General features: G+C 39.1%; 1 protein-coding gene across 7 annotated transcripts in view; it reads left to right on the top strand.

Moving 5' to 3' along the window:
- The window catches only part of ANO5 (anoctamin 5), a 54,964-nt gene that overhangs the window by 10,812 nt on the left and 24,496 nt on the right, over positions 1–19,656 (top strand). For 2 of the 7 annotated variants that reach the window (XM_051777266.1, XM_051777269.1), the window contains 4 exons: positions 2,008–2,078; positions 8,584–8,631; positions 14,088–14,132; positions 15,208–15,321. In XM_051777266.1, the coding sequence (XP_051633226.1) occupies positions 2,008–2,078; positions 8,584–8,631; positions 14,088–14,132; positions 15,208–15,321 (278 nt within the window). The remainder of the gene's footprint in view (positions 1–2,007; positions 2,079–8,583; positions 8,632–14,087; positions 14,133–15,207; positions 15,322–19,656) is intronic. The other 5 variants (XM_051777268.1, XM_051777270.1, XM_051777271.1 and 2 more) reach the window with 3 other exon arrangements.

Raw genomic sequence — 19,656 nt, forward strand, 5'->3', positions numbered from 1 at the left:
TCTCTAATACAGGGTCAGAGAGAATTTCCTTGCACAAGTTGCCTAAGTAATCAACGACAGTATTGGGAAAGCATTTAAAAAGTGGAACTCTGAATTATAATGCTTCCTGAGGTCAGACTTTCACAACTACAGAAAGGATAAAAATCCAGAAAAAAACCCCAAATACAAAGGCTGTTATAGGCCGTGGAATCAGTTCAAGTCCCCTCGGCAGCATCAGCAAATTGAATGTTCCTGCTGCAGGGACGAGGTGCCCAGGCTGCTCGTGGCCTGGGACTGGAGGGTTGTGTGACAAAATGTCACATTTGTTTCTCCTGCGTATGTTGGACGTTCTTGCTGTGTTGGGAGGTGAACTGAGTTCAGTTCTGTGCTGCAGAGCTTTTCTGTGTTTGATGTTCTGTCTTACAGCGTAGTCCCTGTAGCATTTGGGATATGTTTGGGTAGAAAGAATGATCCCACATTGTTTACTTTCAGACTAACTTTTTAGAGGTGACTTAACACTTGTCTCCACACACATATCTGCACACAGAGACACTTTTCTACAAGTGCATAAATAAAACCCAAGTGTTCAGATTGTAGCTATTAGTACAGATTTTGCAGGTGCAGTTTGCTTTAGCAGAATAGCATGCAACAGCTTTAAATGTCGTGGCATTCAGAAACTTGTCCATTATATTTTACATACCATTATGTACCATTGCCCAGTTTCTCATTATATTGTATGTAAGCTTATAAATTAGAGACCATTTTCTGTAAGTGAACTTAGAGAAAGAAAAAAAATTGTAAGAAACAAAATACTCCCAAGCTCTACTTAAGTAACTTATTATTTATTTTCAAAGAACCAGTTTATATCCTGCCTGGATACAATTTTGGCATCAAATATTTGCAGGTTACAAAAAAAGAAAAAAAAAGTTGGGTTTCTGGTAGGAATAATCTAATTGTAGTTGTCTTGACAGTGGTCCAGTGTAAGACGGACCAGTTATTCAGTCTGTCCAGTCTAAGCTGTACTCAGCAATACTTCCTTGATGGAGAGAGGAGTAAGATGAAGCCTTGTTTTTGAAAGAAAGAGACACCATTATTAGATGCCTGCTCTAGATTTTGATGAGCTGTTTTCAAAACAGCTTACCCTTTTCCATTGGTGGTGGAAGTTATTGAGATGCCTGATTTAGGAGACCGATGTGTCAGTCTAATCACCAGAGAGATGGTTGTTTACCAAAACTTCTTGGAGCAGGAGCCCATAGCTGATGGCTCAGAGTTGTTCCCCAGAGGAAACCTATGACAGAGTAAGTTCAGAAGCACAAAACCAGCTGATGTCTCAATACAGTTTAGGGTTCTGAAGGTACCGAATATGATTTTCCTCCCTAACATTAACATTTAAGTAACAGTGTCCTTGGTGAAGTGACTGTATTTGTGGGAAAGTCATGCTGGAGTTCACTGCTGTTAAAATGAAGGTAGTTTCTTTTGGTTTGGGTTTTTCTTGTTTTGGGGTTGTTTTTGTTTTTTAAACAACAAGAAGCTTAGTTAGGTTCATATTACTATTCTTGATCTGTTGTCATGTCTCCATTATTTGGGCATCTGTAATCTTGAGGTTATGCATCATTAACCCCTTAGCAAAAAAACACACCCTAATTCAATGTCTAGCAAGCAATCTCATAGATAATTGACTTTTCACAGCCAAGGCATCAAAGCTCTGGGTGCCAGACCCTCTTATACAGCAACCCAGCAGGTATTTGAAACAAGAAGGATACATGATGGCAACAGATTTTTGTTTGTCACAGTTAAAAATATGTTTCTGTGACTGCAGAGTTACACCAAGGTAGGACAGACTGAGTGTATTGTCTTGCAGTGTTTTTTCCCCTTTAAATAACTGTTCTTGGAGATTGACTGAGGATTATTTTCCACCTTTTCCTTGTTCATAGTTCGATGCCTTCAAGGTCCACGTCATTTTCAGGGACAGTAATATTTTAAAATAAGGAATGTATTGATGTGAATCTCTCTTTCAATGTTCCTTAGGGGAAGAATGCAATGGACCCTTAAGTGAAACCATTTCAACTGCAGGATCAGAAATCCCAAGCAGCTCTGAGGTAAGGTACAGTGTGGATGGTGTTAGCTACTGTACTGCTGGTAGGAAGAAAGAAGAGTGGTTGCTGTGAATTGCACAGTTAGTGTTAAAACTAATATTTCTTTTGGATTGTCTTCTACCCCCTTTTCATCCATGTAAACATTTCCTTCCTGTGTTGTTTTGAAAGAGCAAAACTGTGGATGTAACACTGATACTCACTGAGTCTTGTAAGAGACTTAACAATGTCAGTGCTACAAAACAGTAGAGGTAGAAACCAGTATGAACTTAATGGTGTTTCCAGTATTAGTCTTGAAATTAGAATCACACAATCATTAAGTGTTTGGACAATTGGAAAAACATAATGTTTCTGCACAAAGCAAATGCTTTGTTTTAAGCTGGGTATTCCATTGCTGGCCTGCTGGGGAGATGGAGGCATGGGAGTGTTCTGCTGCTCTAGGAATGTTGTGGCAGCGCTGCAAGAGGCACGAGAAAGCAAGTAACGGTTTGAGTTACTAAAATACCTCCTCCTTGCAACACGTGCAATATGAAAAGCATCATCAGCCATTCTCTTTTCACAGCACTTCATTGCTTAATATGTGCAGTACACAATGTGGTGTGGTAGCAGTGTGTGGTTAGTATTCAGTTAAGAAACAAAAAGAATACTGAAAATACATGTTCTTGAAATTGGTATTTTATTTTCATTCCTATAGTCTGATTTCTTTATTGTTGGTATAGGCTTAGAGGAAGATAGGAAGAGTTTCAGATAGGAAAAGAAGCAACTGTTCTGTCAAAGTAGAGTCTTACACTGGCAATGAGCACTCATCAGAAGTGACGTCTGTTGAGTGTTGAAAAACTGCAGCTGTTCTGCTGAACTTCTTAAAAGTAAAACATGTCCTCACCTACCTCTGAGGGTCAATTCTGGAGATGATCACATGAAGACAGAACTCAGAAGAGCTTCCTAAATTACACAGTTCTTTATCTTCCTAGAGCATGCAACCATATCATCCAAATGTTTTCATAAATGTACCAGTTCCATCTTAAAACTTGTTTGCGTGTTCACCCTACCACTTTCTGAATCTGTTGTAGGAGTTGTAATCATCTTTTTCACCAGGAAAATTTTCAGTCAACAGCTATATCAAATAGTTCAATGAGCAATGGGCAGACATGATCTCCAATTATAGTGTATGAATCATCATACCATGATAAGCTGATTCTGAGTTACTTGTGAGTCTCTGAGTGGATGGAGATGACCTATTTCACCAAAGCTTGAAAGAATTCACTTCATGCCTTAGGATGTATGAAAAGACAGGGAACATGGGAGAAGGGCTGCAATGCATATGTCATATATGTAGAGACATGGGATTTGAACCTTTTTTGAAGGGTGAAAGATTCATTATGGGATGAGAAAGGACACTGATCTTCAGCACACTCTTGTCTGGGAAAAATATATCTGGTTATCCTCTCAAAAATCTCTCCTTGATAACTTTATGCAGCCTTGTCGCTTGTTTCTTCTTTTGTTTCCTTACATAAGTATTTTTCCTCTTAATTTGTTCTTAAATATCTCAAAATATTTTCATATTAGCAATATCAGTCTGAGTTGACTTGATAACTTGGGTTTTTTGTTTTGTTGTTTTCCTTGCTCCTTCTGAGAGGACTTGTTGGCTTTAGATAGTTTGTTTCTGCAGATCAGCTGGTCATCTGATATTTGCTTACATTAAAATTAGTACTTTTCTGTGCTTTGCCTTATCCTACACCATGTCCCCTAATACATTGTCATTTTGCTTTCTGTGCATTAGCCAGACGTAAAGCTAGAGAGTTATTCTTAATCTTCTTGCCCAGTTTCACACTCTTATCACTCATGACAGGCTTAGTTCTTCATTAATAATGTCCTAGATATTCAGGTTAGGTCTATACTTAGCTTTTCTATGAATTCATTCCAGTAGTAAGATAGCCCCTAATATTTATGGGATTTTTTTCATAAAATGTTAATCTTTTGTCTCCATATATTGTCACAACTTCAGGTGTCTTCTGTATAAACTGGAAGAATTTCTTTTCCCTCAGTTCTTTGCTAGGCTGCCTTTGACATCCTTGATGCATTCCTGTAGGAATTGAGCAGGGTCTTCTATCCCAGCATGAAAGACAAGCTGTGGTTTCTCCTCTTTTCACCAAGCCCTTCTGAGCTGGGGTCAATATGCTTTGTTCTTGTTTTGACAAGTAGCACATTTCTCTCTTTAATGATTTTACTCCTGTGGCAGGCTGGTAATTTTCTTGTCACTTAACAATGTTTCTGCAGTTGAAAAATATGAACGTTTGGAAGTCTTAAACCAATTTAAGTCAAGTAATTTTGAAACAGGAATGGAATTAATTAAAACATTGGAAAGAGTTAAATGAACTTACACGCAGGTCACAACTTCATTAGACTTGGGCTGTCTTTTGGAAGAGAAAAAACATAATGTACAGTAGCAATATGTTTCTGCTCAGCAGAAATCCTGTGCAGAGAAATTCTGTTCAGAGAAAAGCTGAGGCCTTACCATTGATTAGAGGAGGGAAAAAATAAATCTAGATTTAATATGGAGAGCAGGAAACATTACCTATCCATAATTCAGTGATTGTTTCTTTCTTTCTTTCTTTCTTTCTTTTGTAATCTGTAAAGGAATATGTGATTTGGACATAAGGAGTGATGCAAGTAAAACAAAGACAAAGTTGAAAAACAGTCTGTAGTGAAGCCTGCCAACATATATACAAAAGTTGGATGAAGTCCAGGACTCAAAGAACATTTGAGTCTCCAATCTGTGGTGTGTTTGGTCCTTTGTGATTTTGCCTGTTTCACCCTGGGTTTTTCCTTTTTTTTTTTTTTTTTTTTAATCTTCTTCTTCAGCCTCTGTATTTTTCTTATTATTTAATCTCCCACAAGAACAAAATAAAAATAAGATCACTTGGAGTTCTGCAGCTTTTCATATTCCAACCCTTACAGAGTAAATCATCTCTAGATGTCGTGCAGGGAAGCGAGGAGACGTTATCAGCAAACAGGAGGTGGGAGAAGGGGAAAAAAAAAGATATGATGGGGGTATTTTCAAATAAGTGCTGCAATGGGAACTGCTTCCAATTATGTCCTTGTTAAATCACTAATACACAGACAGCTGCTTCTGTTAGGGATGGGCAACTGCCCTGAGTGAATCTCTACATAGAATCTACCTGAATCAGAAATACATAAATGCCTCTGAAAGTCCTTTCAAGCAAATTGGAAAATGAATGCAATGAAACCTGAGAATTCGTTTTTCCTCTGTGCTTTACTCAGAGAGAGTGCTAGAAAAGTATGTGGTGCTGAGTCTGTTCAGAGGTTGTAATTAGTTGTTCAAGTTACAGAGTAAATGAGGATGAAACCCACTGACAAAATAGAGTTCCTCTACTTAGGAGGAAAGAAGGTTACTCAATTAATTCAAGATTGGAAGAAAGGTTAAAAATTTGAATTTGTATGAAATTTCCTAATAGTAAAAGTTCAGGCCATTCAGAAGGGATAAATCTAAAATTAGTACAGATTTTATCCAAAATTGAATCCCTGGTTTTTAGTATATCAACATCTGTAAGATGTGTATACAGAGGACTATTTGTCCTCTGCTGTTCTAATTAAGAAGTACAAAGTATTTTAAAATGTTTACTTGCTATGCATGTGCACCCCTTGGTATGCAGGTGACTGCACTACTCTGAGGAAGGCTGCAGGATTGTGCCCTAATCTAACCCTGAGGAGTTAAAAATTACTTTTGCATGGTTATACATGAAATTTTCACTTTTCTGTTAGTTTACACTGGTGAAATGCTCACTAACTCATTGTTAATCAGCATTGTCCATAATGTAACTTGGTCATGAGAAAATCTGAGAAACTGTCTTTATTTAAACCAGGTAAGCAGAAGTAAATTGACAGAACTCCATCAAATTTAATAAAGCAATGCATTTTACCAAAATTAGGGGTATGACACGTAGATGATTATTTTTTTCAGAGCTGCAGGTGTTCCAAATTAATTGTTTGGGTTTTTTTTCCTGAAGAAACACCATCATAATACACATTACTTTTCATGCTTGTTAATTTTTCAATTCAGACAAGGTGGATTTTCAAGTAGAGAGAAACATATAATACCATTATCAATATTGTGAAGGCAGACCAAATTGGATTCAAAATCTAGATGGAAGCACAAAAATACTTCTTCCAAGTCTAACAAAAACACAATCTGAGGGCTATTTTGGGGAGAGCCAGAGTACATTAAAGGCTTATGAGAGTGGATTCCAGAGTAAGAAGGACCAACCCACCACTGCTGCCACCACTGCCAACCTTCTTGGTTTTCCTCTCAACAGAGTTGGACTGTTTGAGTTGGGTCCTGTTTTGGGGGTCATGTGTTACCAAGATTGGACCCCCTTTGTGCTGTACATAGATTTTGGCATACAATGAAAAAGTGGTGTGTTTCTACAAGAGTACTTAAAATGTGCAGGAGAGGGTTTGAATACCAGTTTTACAACAGTTAACTCCAATGACCCGAGCTAATTAATTGCAGACAGTTGTCCTGAGAGTAGGGTAGGTTCCCTAGATTAACAGGAAAGCATTTCACAGAATGCAGAGGAATGTACAAAGGCCTCTGCCAGCTGTGCATCTTCACCTCACAGCTGAGTGTTTCACTAAATGTATTAAAATTCTGTCTGTGTGGGCAGTGAGCACCAGTGAGTGGCTAAACCCTGGACTTACATCCAGCCATGGAGGAATGTGTGGGATGGAGAGGCTGGATGAAAGTAGATGGAAGAATCCCAGCATGGATGGGGAGGGCTGTGTGCAGTGGAGAGATCAGGAGCTGTGGGGCAGCATTGAAAGCAAGGCTGTGCTTTCATGGAGGTTCAGTTTGTACAGTACTTTACATGGCAGGTACTTGCAGTGTATAACTGGAGAAAAACTCTCTGCTTAATTGTCTCAGCCCTTCGTTCTCTACTAATAGAGCAGGTTTTTCCTGTAGCATCAGTGACATGAGGATTAGAGTTGTAAACCCAGGTCAGACTATCTCACAGGAAGAGCATAGTGCAGCTATTTATATTTGCACTGGTTCTCATGTGGATTCCTTGCCAAAATCCAGATCGATCTCTCTGTGTTTGTTTGACTGCGTTCTGAAAGGGACATTTTTGTCTTACTTAGATAAGCAAATACCCAGAGATAACATCATAAAAAGAATGAAAAGATGTGTTTATGTATTACTTGACGTGTCAATAGGACAAAACCAGCACATTTGTTTCACAAAATTACAGGAATGAAATTCAGTGGTTTCTCTTAAGAAAAATGGTAATGAAAGTGAAAAATATTGTTTTCTAATTTAAAAAATAATAAACAGTACTTTATGAAAATTGGTTTTAGGGTAATAAACCTTTTGAAATATTAAAGTTCTAAAGCAATGAATGATGGTCCAATAATGAAATGCTGTTAGTATTCTGCTTCTATTGAAAGTTAACTGAATTCCATAGAGAACTGTTATATTTTCATAATGCCCTCACACTGTTCGTTGCACCATTTAAACCTGTCTGTGGTTTGTGTACAGAAGCAAAACAAAAGTGTGATGTTATTGGCTGTCAGAATTAGATATTGCGGAACAGCTGAGGTATCGCAAACCATTATTTGTTCCAATGGCAAAGTCTGATCTCAAAATCCATCGCTGCTGCAATCCCACCGTGGGGCCAGGACCCCAGATGGCTGATGGTTATCTTTGTAGCATGGCTGTGCTCTGCAGAGCTCTCTGTTCTTGGTGTGCCTGTCACCTCTGTGGAGTCTGACCTGAGGATGTTGCAGCAGCCCCCAGGCCCATGTACAGGAAAACAGCACCAGACCTTGTACAATTAAAATCAGGGTAGGGCCTCACTGGCTGTGGATCAGAACTGGAAGCTGGAATGCCCTCACTAGTCTCATTAAGAATAACAACTGCAACTACTGGTACCAATTTACCTTGTCTACACTGGGAGATTGAGGGTTTGTTTCCTTGCATTTGTTTTTGTTCAGTGCATGTTGTATAACTTCGGTTGGTATTTCAAGAAATAGCCGTTTAAGGGGCATCGCATTGTTCTGGATGTGAGCACAGCTGTCTATGCTATGTACACTTTCTCTCTTTGGTATCAAAAGAAATAAGAGTGCTGTTAAAAGTTGTCCTTCATCAGCTTGTAAACGGTAATCCCTGCAAACTTGTTTAGACTTTATTTTTTTCTAAGGGAAATGCTGAGGAATGATGTATATCTCTTACCAAAAATGGTAATTGTTAATACTTAAAATTAATAGGGGCCATGTAAAAGTTGGTGGCCTAGGCTAGAGACCAAACTCGCCTGAGGAAGTGGAGATTGCTTTAAACTTTGACTGTCTAGACTGAAAATCCATCTACTGCTCAGAAGAGCTTTTGTCAGCTTAAGCCAGAAACTTCGCTGTTTCTTCTGAATTAGCCTTTTATTTTTAAAGCATCCTTTGCATCATCGCTAACAACATTATGTTTTTCCCGTGATGCCACTGGCAGGGCCTAAGCAGCACTGAGACTACTTTACTCATCCCTGAACATCAAGTGGTAAGCAGTAAGCAATATTCATGCTTCCTTGCATGAATTTGTGTGGCGTCTTCTATTACAGTATGCCAAAACATCCCTCACCAGAAAATTTTCCAGTTTCAAGGATGCCATCCTTCCAAAAAAGAATCTTTTCTAGCTTATAAATTATGAATGTGGTGTTTGCATTTATTCCTGGTGATGATTTAAAAAAAAAAAATTCAAGCAAATCAAAAAGATAATAGACAAAATTGGAAAGTTAAGATTGGTGGAGAAAACTGGAAAGTTTGCTTTTTTTATCATTGTTTTGGTTTGATGGGCTATAGGGTACATTCTGACTCTGGTGTTATTAACAAATGTGGGGTCCCTTGTTACCATGATAGCCTGAGGGCTGTGTGAGTCAGCATGATACTTTAAAAAGTTGTAAAGAGCAAGAAACAAACACTGATGTAATTTGAAACGCGTTGCCTCTTTTTTTTTCATTGTAGCAAATAATAAGGAAAGGCTCAAAGTAGCCACTTACTGAAATTCACAGAAAAGATAACTCTATAAATTCTCAAATATATCAGAAGACTTAAAATAATCATGTTTTATGGAGAAAAAGTACAAAAATTCACTTAAGATAACTGAAGAAGTACATGCTGAGGTGTATTAAAACTGTCTGCTCGCTTACATTGGGCTCTGGTGTCTTCCATTAACACCTATGCTCTCTTAGCATACTTTTTATTTTTCTTTGTTCTGTTCTTGTTTATCCAGAGAGGCTTTTTATGTGCGTTTAAATTTCAGTGCAAATATCTTGGTGTCTTAAACGGCTTTGAAGTGCATGTTCTCAAGCTTTCAGATTTTAATGTGGTTCAGAAATGAAACACAAGTGAGAGTGAAAAAAGCAGCTTGCAAGAAATACATGGGATTTTGTGTTTCTTTGGATGGGAAAGATTATGGTTTTTTTATGCAACCTTGTAACCTGCATGAAGTCTAACTGGAAACTGGGATGTGTGGTGTTAAGAGTGTTGTTAATACACTTCTTTAAAATGAGTAACTCTTCAGTTGCACGGATTCCTCCAAGGAAGAATAATGAAGAGAACTTCATGGAAAGGGGCTCTCTGGTAAAATGGGAACTGAGTTTATGGTGCATAAACCAGAAATTTGCCTTTTTGATTTTCATGAGAGTGCCTGTATATTTGCATATGTTCTGGAAATGCATTCACAGGAACTTTTTGCTTTTGGAAATACGTTTATATTATATATATGTGTGTGTTTATAAAATTATGTCTAAACTTATTTATAGGTGTATATATAAATATATATAAATATATATATTTATATTTATAAAGTTGTATCTAGCATAGCAGCATTTAGATCCGCATGTTTTTCCTGTAACTGTGTGTTTAATTCAGTGAACAGGAGGAGCATATAAATATTCCTTGCAAACTGGGGATCTGAGTGAAGGTGTTAACTTTGTTTTTAAGCCATTGAATGTTTCCTACCCCTTCAGTTACGGAAGCTTCTCTTGTATTTTGGTTCAGCTTTTAAACACTTATGGTTTTGTCCATTTCTGTATTCTGAAAGTTTTTCTGCAGTGGAAATTTATAAATTACCTGATTACTTTTTAATGCAGTTCTTTTGTTTTTTTTACCCTGTTCATTTTAGATCTAACATGCCTGTGTGATTATCAAAGGTATGCAGTCAATAAAATAAATATTTGGTTTGTAGACTATCTTGTAAGCAAGCAAATGTTACAAACCAATTTCATTTTGTAATTTCAGGCAGGTTTTTTGCCTGGAAATATAGGACTATGACAGTATAACTCTTTGATGTGCTGATGGGGTTCATACAAACAACCATTCCATGTTATTAATGTAACCTCATAGCCAGAGGTGCTTCCCTGTGCTGTAACTCTAATGAAGCTAATGGGTTCCTCCACCCCAGATTAGTGTTGGTTACTGCTTTGTTACTGAAAGTGCTGCTCTAAACCACCTTCTCACAAAAAAGGTGCAAGATGCAAAAAGCAGAAGGGGAACAGTGCTGAGGTCTGAACATGCAGTCCCATGTCTGTGGGGTTGGACTCTTGGGAAGCCTTGAAGTCCAGGGCATTGAATTTGGGATGGGTGTTTCTGAATGTAGGCCCCTAAGGAACTTGCACTCTTCTGACTGAGTAACAATCTGAAAAGTATTGCTTTAAGAGACGTTCCCCTGTCTTTGAAGCATGGGTATGGAGGGGCTGGGATATTTAGCAGCAGGGTGTATTTGGAGGAAGCTCCCTGCCTATAAGGAGTGAGCTGTGCTAAGTGACCTGTAAGGACCTAAAATTCCTGTTAGGTGCATGACCAGAAACAGAAATCCCTCAGAGTCCTGTAAAAACATGAGATTAAATCATTCAGGTATAACCTGCAAAACATATTTGCTTTTTGGGTACTGTGATTCCCTTAAACCACTGAGTGGGAGCTGCCCACACTGCCTGAGGCCGTTGGGCCACGGGGACATTTACCGCAGTCCCCGGCCCTCAGCTTCAAACCAAAGTCATTTCTCTGAAGCACTTTCTGTGCCAGTGTTAGTGGTTGGTGCCACTTCCAGCAGCTGGGTTTCCCCTCTCCAGCTCACCGTGTCTGACTGTTTGCCTTGGCCCTGCAGAAGTGTGTCTGAGGTCCCTGCAGAGCCAAGGGCTCCTCAGTGAGCGTTCAGCAGTGCTGGACAGTCTGGGTGGTTCTGGGGAGTGTGGGGCCACCAGCCAGCATTTACACATTATACCCAAACCAGTCTGGGCAGAGAGGGCCATGGGCTCTTACAGCCTTACTTCATCCTGAGCTGTGCTTGTTTCCATACTGACAACTTGGTCTCTCCTGTCTCCTGTCCTGTTTGAGTCAGGGTTTCCTACTGCAGGGCTGTAGATCGTGTCCGAGGTGAGGATTGCAAGTGTAGGTACTGGGAAGGTTGGTTGGTTGGACATGGTCCAATACCCCAACCTCTACTGGGTGTCTAGACAAAAGTTATCGAATATGGGGTAATTGGAAATATTAATATAACTCTGTATGAATCCTGTAAGTTTGCACTTCTGTAGCCATGTGAAAAGAAAATTTCTCTCTTTGCGATAGATCATTACAGCATTCAATTAGCACATCTGTCTGCAACTTGTGAGGTCACTTAGTTCTCAGAGAGATAATTAGACTATTGAGACTGGAAAGTTACTACAGGAGGGCAGTATTTGAACAGGTGGTTTTTGTAAACTTGCTTTGCAGCTGATGGATTTATTCAGCTTTTTGAAAGCGTTGGTAAATGCTGAATGTTTGCAGTAACACCATTTCATAGGCTCCTGCAGTGAACTTGGGTTGGAAGTGACCTCTGGGGGTCTCCTTGACCAGCCTCCTACCCAAGGCAAGGCTGGCTCCAAACTTAGGTCAGGTTGTGCAGTCCTGGCCTAGCTTGATCAGGCTATGTGGTCTTTGGGGATGGAGATTATGCAGTCCCTCTGGGTAAGGTAACCTTTTGTACCCATTCCCACTCAACCACACCCTCACATCCAGTAGAAATTTCTCTTGTTGCGACTTGTGGCTGTTACTTCTAGAGTCTTCACCATATGGCTTGGGGCTCCATCTCTTCTGTAATTCCTCACTGGGTATAATTTAATTATTCAAAAGCTTCAGCTCGCTTTCTGTGCTGTGTTGGGAAGTTTTAATTTGGTACTTGTATTGCAGAAGAAACACATTATAAAGCATCTACTGTGATGAGGTGTAGCTTCATTTAATAACTGCAGGTTGTCCAGGATAATTAATTTGAATACAGTTCTGGAAAGAGCTGCTACTAATCCGTAATGTTTAGTGATTCACTGATAGCACCAATGCAAATGACAAACTTGTTATATATTTTAAACCTGTAGGTGCACATGTATGCACAAACCTGCATAAGTATGCAAGACTGATCTTGTTCTCCTTGTAAAATCCAAATGCAACCAAATGGAAAGGAATAATTTATGTGTTTAATAAGCAGGCCTGTCACTATCCGTGATAAATAATCCTATGTACAGAAGGAGAGGGAAGTGATAAGTATTCCCCTTCTCAAAGCAGATCAGCAATGACTACTGCATCTTCTTAAATTGATAGTCAGGCCTTTAATGACTGAGGGTTCTGACGCATCTTAAAAAATGAACGAACGTTGGTGGCACTAAAGATAAAGTATTACTTCAATTGTATTGAATAATCTAATTATAGCTATGCAACCCAGACAATTTGGGATACTCCTCTGGCAGGAGCATTTTTTGAAGTAAATATGATGTATTGATTTATTTCTTCTTTGTGTATATGATTCTGTGGCTTACACAGTGTAAACCAGTGGTTGGGGTGGCCTTTTTTAGGGCAATTCCCCCGCACTGTAAGTTGTTAGAATGCACTTTGGGGTTCACTTACTGTAAGGCTGAATAATTACATTACTGTTGATTCTCTACAGATGTGAGTGTGGTTCTGTGCACTGTGATAACTTGATTAAATCAACATCTAAACTGTTGCAGTTTGCACGTAGTCACAATTATATTTACAAAGAAAAACCCAAACCTGTAAGTTCAAAATAGGATAGAAAAATGCTTTTTCTTTTCATCTGTTGGATTCCATGGTTTTTCTGAGCCTCTTAATCATGCAAGATTATGTACTACATTTGAAAGCAAAACTATTTTCTGAGGTAGCAGATTTCAGTCATACAAAGTAGTCTACTTTAATTGATCTGCTGTAAATATTTCTCAAGAAGAAAAACTACAGAAAACCCTCTCAAAATTGCTGAAGAGGGAAGGCAAAGAAAGGATGGCAGCATTTTCAGGAAATAATTTCTTTGACCTTTTGCAGCAGTGTCTTGAGCTCCCCAAAGGCTAGGATAGGGAACACAGGAATTCTCTGTAGTGCGTGGATGCTTCAGGTAGGCTGCTGTCTGGTTCCAGCAGTTACCAGTGTGTCTAATGGAGATGCATAAAGTTGTGGAACAATAGGAATTTTCAATTATTTGTATTTCATTTCAGCCTACTTGAAGATAAACATGTGTCCTGGACTATGTGGATAATATTGCTTGTAATTTTGTCAGCTCTGGAATTACATGGTTGCCATTTGTCCTTTTGTGTCCCAGCGGGTCCAGCCTGTTATGAGTGTAACAGAAATGTGTGCTTGTTGTATTACCCTTGCACTACACTCAGACCCACTTTCTTAATGTTCTTTTTTAAATCTGCTTAAGTATCCAAATGATGGCAACTAGCACTGTAGGAGTTATTCTTTTAAAACATATATTTGCTGTCAAAATGGATTCCAGCACAGCTTTGCCTCTAATAGAAAAGACGTGATAGTCATATTATTTGTGGGTGCTAGTTCTGATAGTTGGAGGCTTTTCCCAGCTTTAAGGGGCACGGATTTCTTGCTCACTGTAGTTGGGGTGTGTGTGCTCCAAGCAGGTGGTTTGGACCTTGGAGGGAAGCAGTGGGCCTGCTAACTACTTGTTGGTTATTCCAGCAGAGAGGAAGGAGATACAATCTGTTCCTGAAGCGACGTCTCAGGGTAAACCAGTGATGAATGGTATTGCAAGTGGCTTGGATGGCTGCAGTAATAACATGCTTCACTGTGTGATGCCTTTTGTTAGCTGTGAAAAAGGTTCACAGTTATAAATAAATATCCTGTGCTTTCTCAGGGAACTTTTTCACATGTATCCTTGCATGGTGTGAGACGGAGACAACAGAGACATAGCCCTCTGAATTACTCTGTTTTGTTCCTACTCTAATAAAATGAAAACCCAATTCAGCTCCATAAAAATACACTTTTGTTGATGGGTGTGGTTTAAAAACACTAGCCTTCCTCAACAGAGAGGCCAGATTTCCTCTCTGGAATTCCTCAACATTTAGCTTCTGGAGAGCACTTTGCTGTATGTCTTGTACACAATTTGGTAAAGCTGAATATTGATATGATAACAAATAATATTACCTAATATTGCAAATAATATTACCTAAATGAGTTAACTTCCTTAGCAGAGTGGGGTTATAGTCTTTTATTTTCCTAACATTAATTACTGTGGCCTAATTGATGAAAAAGGTAAATGTTGTTACTATGACACTCTGGCCTGCTGATAAATTAAAATATGACCTTTAATAGATCAATTGGAATACTAATTACCCAGTTGCATTGATACCTTTCATTAGATGTGGGGTTTTTTTCCCCATGAAAGTAAATACTCAGTTTTGAAATGTCATTCCTGTGTTGTTTGTGTGCCATTTTTATATGTAGTCATTGCTGGGACATATGTCTCTGTGGTGGTTGATTTAGTGAATCTTGTTATGTAGAGGAAAATGCATGGAATTTACCTTTTGCCACCTGCTTCAAGTATTCACAAGTATTGCTACACTAACATGTATTTATTCTTCCTGCACCAGTTATTTACATGTAGTGCTTGTGGACATATGCAGTTAATTTTGAAATTACTTTAACTGGATATAGCCTTGTTAAATCTTGCCCAAGTATATCTTCAACTATGAAGAAGCTGAAGAATTGTGACAATGTGGGGAAACTTCTTTGTCTTCTGTTGTATTTTAGAGAAACAGCAATACTTGTTTTTTTATTCATATGCCTTTATCTTCTACAGATTGATAAAAGACATCAAAGCAAAGATTCTATTTTCTTCAGGGATGGTGTCAGGAGAATCGATTTTGTTCTCTCTTATGTGGATGATTTTAGTAAGGAATTGGAAAAAAAGTTGGTAAGTTTGTCTTTTTGAAATCCTCTTAATTTTTATCTCCAATAACCTGAATATCAGTTACTAATTCTTTCAGATCACTACACTCAACTGGAATAGGACTTAGCTAAAAATTTTATAGCTATGTGAAAATCCATTCCATGTACAGAAATTTCTGTGTAATTTACTGTTGTGTGTCAGGACCAAATTTTATTAGATTTTGGGGACTGTGTTTATTGAATTGATCACTCTCCATTGCTTAGGCTGGGCAATATATAATATAGTTGAGCAAAGTAACCCAAATTATTTTACTTCTTCATGGACAGTCTAGCTGAGACTTTGGAGAAATATCTGTAAATAGTTTTGTCTGCAAATACTTTTAAATGCAGGTTTCTTCTATATGAGCAAAGCATCATTCAAACAAGATTTAACAATAACTATTTTTTTCCCATCCATTGACTGCAGTTAGAGCAGAAATAATTTCTTAGATCCAAGAATCAATGCAATTTTCCTTTAATACCTTTGAGACTCTTTTTGTAATATATACTCTGAGTAGCACAAGCACAGCATGTCCTCTTTGAGCTTTTCCCTATGTTTGACTTACTCTCTACATATGTATATTCATTGTTCTAGGAGAATATTTAAAGTGGCTTTGATAAGAGCACAAAGTACAAGCTTTTTCTAAAATGCCAGTGACTATCCCTGAACTTCCCAGCATTCAGTTCCCTGACTGACACCTATTTGTTCCATGCTCACACTGACACTTGTGGCCTAACTTGGCTAAACATGTAAATTCAAGCTATATAAAAAAAATCTATACTATGAGATGCAGTCAAGACAAACAACAAACTTCACATAAAGCACAATATTTAAAAAAAAAAAAAAAGAGGGATTTTAAGGTTTTTTTTTCCTCTGTATTTCCTGCCTTCTTTCTGAGTCAGGAGAGGTTACATTTACAAACTGGTCTCTCCAATATATAACTCCAAAGTTTATTCGTGATTTAAAAAAATTGAAAAGAGAGAGACACCAAAAAAACTTCATTCTCTTGCAATCATATTATTCTGAAAGATAAGGGTATCTGAAAAAAACTAATTATACCAATGCTTATGACAAAATCGTGATCAAAACTAAAGGTCTGTGAAGTAAAGGACAGTTATCATCTATATCTTTTCATATTTCTTTCATAATTAAAAATCCTAATTTCCTTTGAACAAAAACTGCAAGATTGAGCTGTTAAAAAACTGACCTATTGCTTTCATTCCTTTATGAAGGAAATACTGTTTTCATTAAGGATTTATGCTGCCTGAACTTGCATCCAGATATGATCCAGTGTAGAGCACAGCCCCTCATCTTACTCATTACCTTAAAAAGCCCAGGAGTTTCTGTCATTGTCTCTGTTTGATGCTTTTCCCAGGTGAAGCACCCTCAGTCAGCTCTGCTCAGCTAGCCACATTCCAGAGATTTTCTTGGGAGACCAGGATTATTTTATAGCTGTGGTACCATAGGTTTATATACAGACATAAAAAACTTTTTCAAACTCAAACCCTCTGTCAGGCTGTAATCCTAGTTGCATTCCTTCTTCTCCTGCAAAGCAAAATGCATTTAAAAAAGGAGGAAGAGCAGACCACTCAGCATAGAGAGAAAAAAGATATCCATGCAGAATTTGTCAAAGCAGCTCTTAAAATAGACTTCTCCATTAGTCATACTCAAATTATTTAAGATGAGAAAAGAAATTGAGACTATTTAGGTAATGTTTCAAGTGGGAAGGAGAATAAGCCAGATGGTCAGTCCCTTGTTCATATTGTGTGCAGCAGTTTCCTCCTCATTGCTTTATGGATCATTGGGGGGTAACAGGAATCTTTGCCAGACCAGAGGCCAGGAACATGAGTGTCATTATTGACTGAAGGGTCCATGTGAGGAGGAGCCCAAGAGTTTGTAGCTAATGCTGTGTTTCCTCCCTGAGGTAAAAATGCACTTGCTAGGAAGAAACATCTCTGCCTTGCAAAAGGCCAAAACATCCCTGTTAAGTTTTGTGAGGTTTAATTCTCGTGTATGTCTGTTAGTTGGAAAAGAGTTTGTGGCCCCATGGAGGAAGAGGTTTGGTCAGTGGCCCTGTAGATTAGCTCTGCAGTCACTGGACAAGCAGGCATGGAGATATCAATGGTTTTACACGGTTCCTGGAGAATCTGCATTTGCCCTATATTTGTGTTCAGCATAGACCTTTATGCAATTAGTATGCCTGTAAATTGGTGCAGACTTCTTAGCATACAATTACTGTTGTCTCTGTGGGAGCAAGATTGGTGCACTGCAGCATCTGGAATTCATCTGACATATACTGTACTTGATATTGTACAGTCATCACAGCAGTGTGAATTTCTTTTGCTGTGGCACAATGATACAGCAAAATGGAACAGCTAAGAATAGGAATGTTCATACAAAGAGAATTAACAGTTGTGACAAAGGGTTTTGTTTCCTTGTCTCAAGGAAACAGCTTTATTCTGCATTTCTAAGAATGGGATAAATAACTCCTTTGTGTATTTCAACACAGCCCTAATACAGATGTAAGAGATGGTCTGTTCATCTTCTCCCTTAGTTTCCTGCATTAACTTCTTTGATGTTCCCAGACATATTCCAGCTTCAACGCTGTTTTGAACTTACCTTCTAAATCCAAAACACAAACTCCTCTTAACAAAAATTAGGATTATATTTTTGTGAGACAATACTTTTATATTTTTCCTTAAAATCTCCAGCACATAAGTGGAAATATTTTACTCACATATGAGATGTATGTGACCATCAAAAAAATAAATAGAATTTATTAATAATTCGTTAGATATTTTATAACTAGAACATGATCTTAATTGTCCCTAAGTATATTTCTTCACAAGAACTCCAGAGCATTAGGACTCAGGGATTTCTGTGCAAAGTTACTTGCTCCTGTGTTGACTGGAAGCAAAGTGCCCCTGTCCCCAGTGGTGCACGGAGATACACAAAGACATTTTATTGAACCCTTTTCCAGTTTTCATCATCTCGAACAGAAACTTCTGCTTTCTTGGAGGCACCACATAGCCCAGAGTTAGGGAGCCAGGGCCAGCAAGTATCAGATGCTTGTTGCTGGTGCTGTCAGCCCTGTTAGGCTGCTGGCTGGGAGAAGCTGCGTGTCCAGCTCTGCAGGCACGGCTGAAAGCTGGGCTCCATCCAAGCTGGGCACTTCTCCCTGCTGCTTTACAGCAGCTTGGCTGGTACTTGCAGAAGGAATCATAGAATATCCTGAGGATATTCCAATGAGTCAGCAGTGCCCTGGCAGCCAGGAGGATCAACTGTGTCCTGGGGTTTGTCAGACAAAGCATTGCCAGCCAGGCGAGGGAGGGGATTGTCCCACCCTGCTCTGCACTGGGGTGGCCTCACCTGGAATATTGTGTGCAGTTTTGGGCACCACAATATAAAAAAGACATGAAGCTATTAGAGAGTGTCCAAAGGAGGCCACAAGGGTGAAGGGCCTGGAGGGGAAGATGTATCAGGAGGGGCTGAGGGCACTTGTTCCGTTCAGCCTGGAGAAGAGGAGACTGGGGGGAGACCTCATTGCAGTCTACAGCTTGCTCATGAGGGGAAGAGGAGGGGCACATACTGTTCTGATCTCTTCACTCTTGTGACCTGTGATAAGGCTTGAGGAAATGGCATGAAGCTGAGTTGAGGGAGGTTTAGGTTGGGTATTAGGAACTAAAGGTTTTTCACCCCGAGGGTGATCGGGCACTGGAGTTCAGGAGTTCATAGAACCACAGAATCATTAAATATGCTGAGTTGGAAAGGACCTATCAGGATCAAAGTCCAACTTCTGGCCCTGCACAGGACAGCCCAATAATCCCATCATGTGTCTGAGAGCATTGTCCAAATGCTGCTTGAACTTTTACTTCCTAATACCCAACCTAAACCTCCCCTGAAACAGCTTCATGCTATTCCCTCAAGTCCTGTCACTGGTCAACAGAGAGACTCACTTTGGAGGGCACAGGGAGCACCCTCCCAGCCATGTGGGCAGTCCCTGCAGGCTGCCAGAGGGCCAGTTATCCGTGCTGTTGGCCTCCTGCTCTCATGGCTGTGGGTGGATGAGATGACAAGAGGCCTTTCCTAAACAGGCTCCATCTCGTCTGAAACTTTCTTCCGAGGGAGCTGTGTGTGCAGCCTGACCAAGATCAGACTGATCCCATACTGTGTTCTCTAGGATACAGCTAAGAGCAGGGTTCTTGTACACCTTACTAGTAGCATGTAAATGTTTCCCAAGGCCATGTTTACTTCCCAGTATCCTACTGACTGCAGTTAGAATAAGCCCAAGAATCCTGATACGTAAAAGGCTTTGGTGAG

Source organism: Manacus candei, unplaced genomic scaffold (genome assembly GCF_025592945.1).
Source record: "Manacus candei isolate 608988 ecotype Guabito, Panama unplaced genomic scaffold, ASM2559294v1 h1tg000009l, whole genome shotgun sequence".
Classification (NCBI taxonomy): Eukaryota; Metazoa; Chordata; class Aves; order Passeriformes; family Pipridae; genus Manacus; species Manacus candei.